Source organism: Branchiostoma belcheri, unplaced genomic scaffold, assembly GCF_001625305.1.
Source record: "Branchiostoma belcheri isolate BF01 breed outbred unplaced genomic scaffold, Haploidv18h27 scaffold1100, whole genome shotgun sequence".
Lineage (NCBI taxonomy): Eukaryota > Metazoa > Chordata > Leptocardii > Amphioxiformes > Branchiostomatidae > Branchiostoma > Branchiostoma belcheri.
The window spans coordinates 1-3,065 of record NW_017802493.1 but is presented as its reverse complement, the minus strand read 5'-3'; the positions used below and the strand labels follow the sequence as shown (position 1 = coordinate 3,065).

The 3,065-nt window shown below is 45.0% G+C and overlaps 1 protein-coding gene across 1 annotated transcript; it reads right to left on the bottom strand.

The window, feature by feature from the left end:
* Positions 1–1,371: 1,371 nt before the first annotated feature.
* On the bottom strand, positions 1,372–2,952 carry LOC109487260 (the record flags this gene model as incomplete). Its single annotated transcript, XM_019791243.1, has 1 exon — positions 1,372–2,952. A coding segment is annotated over one exon (1,581 nt), but the record flags the coding sequence as incomplete, so codon positions are not given.
* Positions 2,953–3,065: the final 113 nt, after the last annotated feature.

The following is a 3,065-nucleotide window of genomic DNA, read 5'->3' as shown; positions in this document are numbered from 1 at the left end:
GAAGTCTTCAATGTTTCTTGAATTTTCTTGAAAATCCCCCTGGCAAGAAAATATTTCTCAACATAAGAAAATAAGAAAAATAAGAAAAAAACATTTTTGGTAGTGAAGTAACTTAAGTTACTTATCACAAGGACATTATACAGTAACGTTACACATATATAATGTCCTTGCTTAATCACTTTACAGTATAATTTTAAGCATTATGGATCTGACAGGCTAAAAGTGTGGAGAGTAGGTAAAATACTAAAGTAGAGTGCAGCACGCATTATGTAAAGAAAAGTGCAGGTACAGAATGACGAAAACACTCCATACTCACCATAAGTACGAGTCAGGCGGTTGGATTAATAAATACTGTCCTGCGGTACTATCAGTATCAGTATATCAACCTTCGAAGTTGGAAAAAGAAAATCTCCCGTCAATTTGTGATTCAAAGTTCCACGATGACTGTTTACGGTCCTCTTTTCTAGAAGGAGGTCTGATAATGTTATTTCAGAAGTTAGAGTCTATAAAAATGGTCCATGAGTCAATGGTATAACGTGTTACACTGTAGTAAGTACACGTCAACATTTGTTGTCATCTGTGACCTAACAACACCCGGGTCAACTTCATATCCTGTGGCCATTCACCGGACTACAAAAATAGTCCTTTAACTTTTAAATACATGCGTCATGAATCAATCTAATCAATTCCAATGTTACTACCTATTTTCAGATTGTGGATTTGTCGATATTTACATTTGTAAACGAATTGCTACCCTTGAGAAGCTTTAAAAAGGGATATTTGAGTTACCGGCGGAGTAATATATGTATGTAGTTCAAAGGTAAAAGGTTACCAGAGGCGGCAGCATTTGCAAACCAGAGGGTTTTCTTGTGAAAAAACGAATCTATCCATATTTTTGCTGCCCTGTGGACCGACGCTGCTTCCAGATATGACTGCAAACGTCAAAGTAGACGGGATCAAGGACAGGGAGCAGCTGTACAAGCTCGTTATCGGGTAAGGGTTATGGTTCTGTTTAGTTGAGCGTGGGAGGACAATAAGACGCCCCCCTCCCCCAACGTGCTGGGAACGTGTTTAGGTACAGGGCTCGAAATTCATTTTTGGGAATAGGTGCACTGGTGCACCCAACCTAAAAAATTAGGTGCACCAAAATGTTTTTTTGGGTGCACCATATAAAACAAAACCTAAGTACAGTTACTGCTCCTCTTCTGAGCTTGTTGTTGTTGTTGTTGTTGTTGTCCTTGTTTAACGTCTATTATGTCGCTAGACGTGGTCTCTAGGTGCTCAGTTTTTCACTTGGTTCAGTTCAGAGTCAATGATCTCTCTAGGTATTAACACTTGGTGACTCGTGCTTGTGTGAAGCGGAGAGTGTTTCTAGGAGAGCACGTCAAATCGGCGCGTACTCTCGATGTACCGGGAGAGGGCTAGATACATCTGGTTGTTTGCTCCTTCAGGAAGTCCTACTCTCATTCCGGCCAGTGTGACGATGTCCGTGTCTCTGTCTTCCTTTGCTGTGTTGTAGGTCTCGTGAATGTTGTCTGCTTCCATCAGCATGTGATGCCTTTCGTTCTCATAGCGGGGGCAGTGGTACAGGTAGTGGTTGGTGGTCTCCAGAGCGTCGCAGTTTGGGCAGTATGGTGAGACTTCAGGGTTTTTCCAGTTCTGGTACGCATTGAGTCTGGTGTGCCCGCTCACCAGCTGGTTGATGGTGACTTGTGTGCTTCTTCTACCAAGTGCTCTGCCTTTCTTCTTCATGTTTGTTCCTATCTTCAGCATGTGTTGACTTGTCATGTTGAGTTCTGTTCTTCTATCCCATCTCTCATGTGCTTTTGTTTCAATGTGTTTCATGGCTTGATGCTTGGTCCAGGATGTGCTGTTTTGGGGGTTGGTTGATGCCTCGTTGGCTGCAAGTTTAGCTTCGTTATCTGCGATTTCATTACCAGAGATACCCATGTGCCCTGGGCACCATGTGATTTGTGTGGTGATACCTTGCTGTCGGAGTGCTTGTAGTTTGTTTCTGATGGTGTGTACCAGGGCGTTGTAGGCTTCCACCTGCTGTACTCCTATGACGTTCTCGATTGCTGCTTTGCAGTCACACAGGATGAGTACTCTCTTGCTTGTGGTTTGTCTGCGGGTGATGGTGTCTATGGCCAGATGAAGTCCCTCCAGTTCCCCCTCATAGTTGTTGGACTTAGCGGCTACTGCTTTGCGAACTGCGAATGGTTCTGTGTGACCCCATCTTTCATAGATGACTGCGGCACACCCAGTGGGGCCTGGGTTACCAAGGGCAGAGCCATCTGTGAATATTACGGTGGTAGGTGTAGTGCTGCTGGTTATTTCTGTCAGGATGTCTAGGATTTTGCTTCTTGCCTTGTCCTTTCCCTCTGTAGTGTTGGTTTCAGTTACGAATGTGCCTGTGATGGAGCCAATAGCGAAGGGAGGGAGTCTTGCATCATAGTACGGTTCCTTGTCCATCATGTGTTCATCAATGTCGCCCTTCATTTCATTGAATCTGGTTTGCAGCAGGTGGATTGGGGTGCCAGTTTGAGTGTTTGACTTCCGTGTGCTCATGTGGGAGATGGTGTCGTAGATAGCGTTTCCCGTGTGTTTCGTTGTCAGTCTTAGGTAAGTTTGAGCCTGTCTGCATGTGAGGTGTATATCAATTGGTAGTACTCCTGTGATGGCTTCAAGAGCCTCTGTGCTAGTTCTCTCCAAGCACCCTGTGGCAGCGAGGAGTGCCTGTCTTTGGATGGGTGAGTATGTCTTCTCCACCTTGTTTCCGGCCGAAACTACGCATTCTGCTCCGTAGTCAAGCATGGGACGAACCAGGGTTGTGTACAGGAGGATGTGGGCCTCTTGGTTGGGTGACTTTTTTGCTTGTGTGATCTTGCTGATTGCCTTAAGCGCCTTGTATGCTTTCGTCTGAGTGTTGCTGATGTGTTTCTCGAAGTTTAGCTGTTGGTCCAGTGTGATTCCCACGAGTTTGAAGGAGGAGACGACTTGTATAGCTTTGTTGTCTACTGTCAGGTCTTTCTCGACTGTGTTGTTGGCGTGCGGTGGCGAGAATA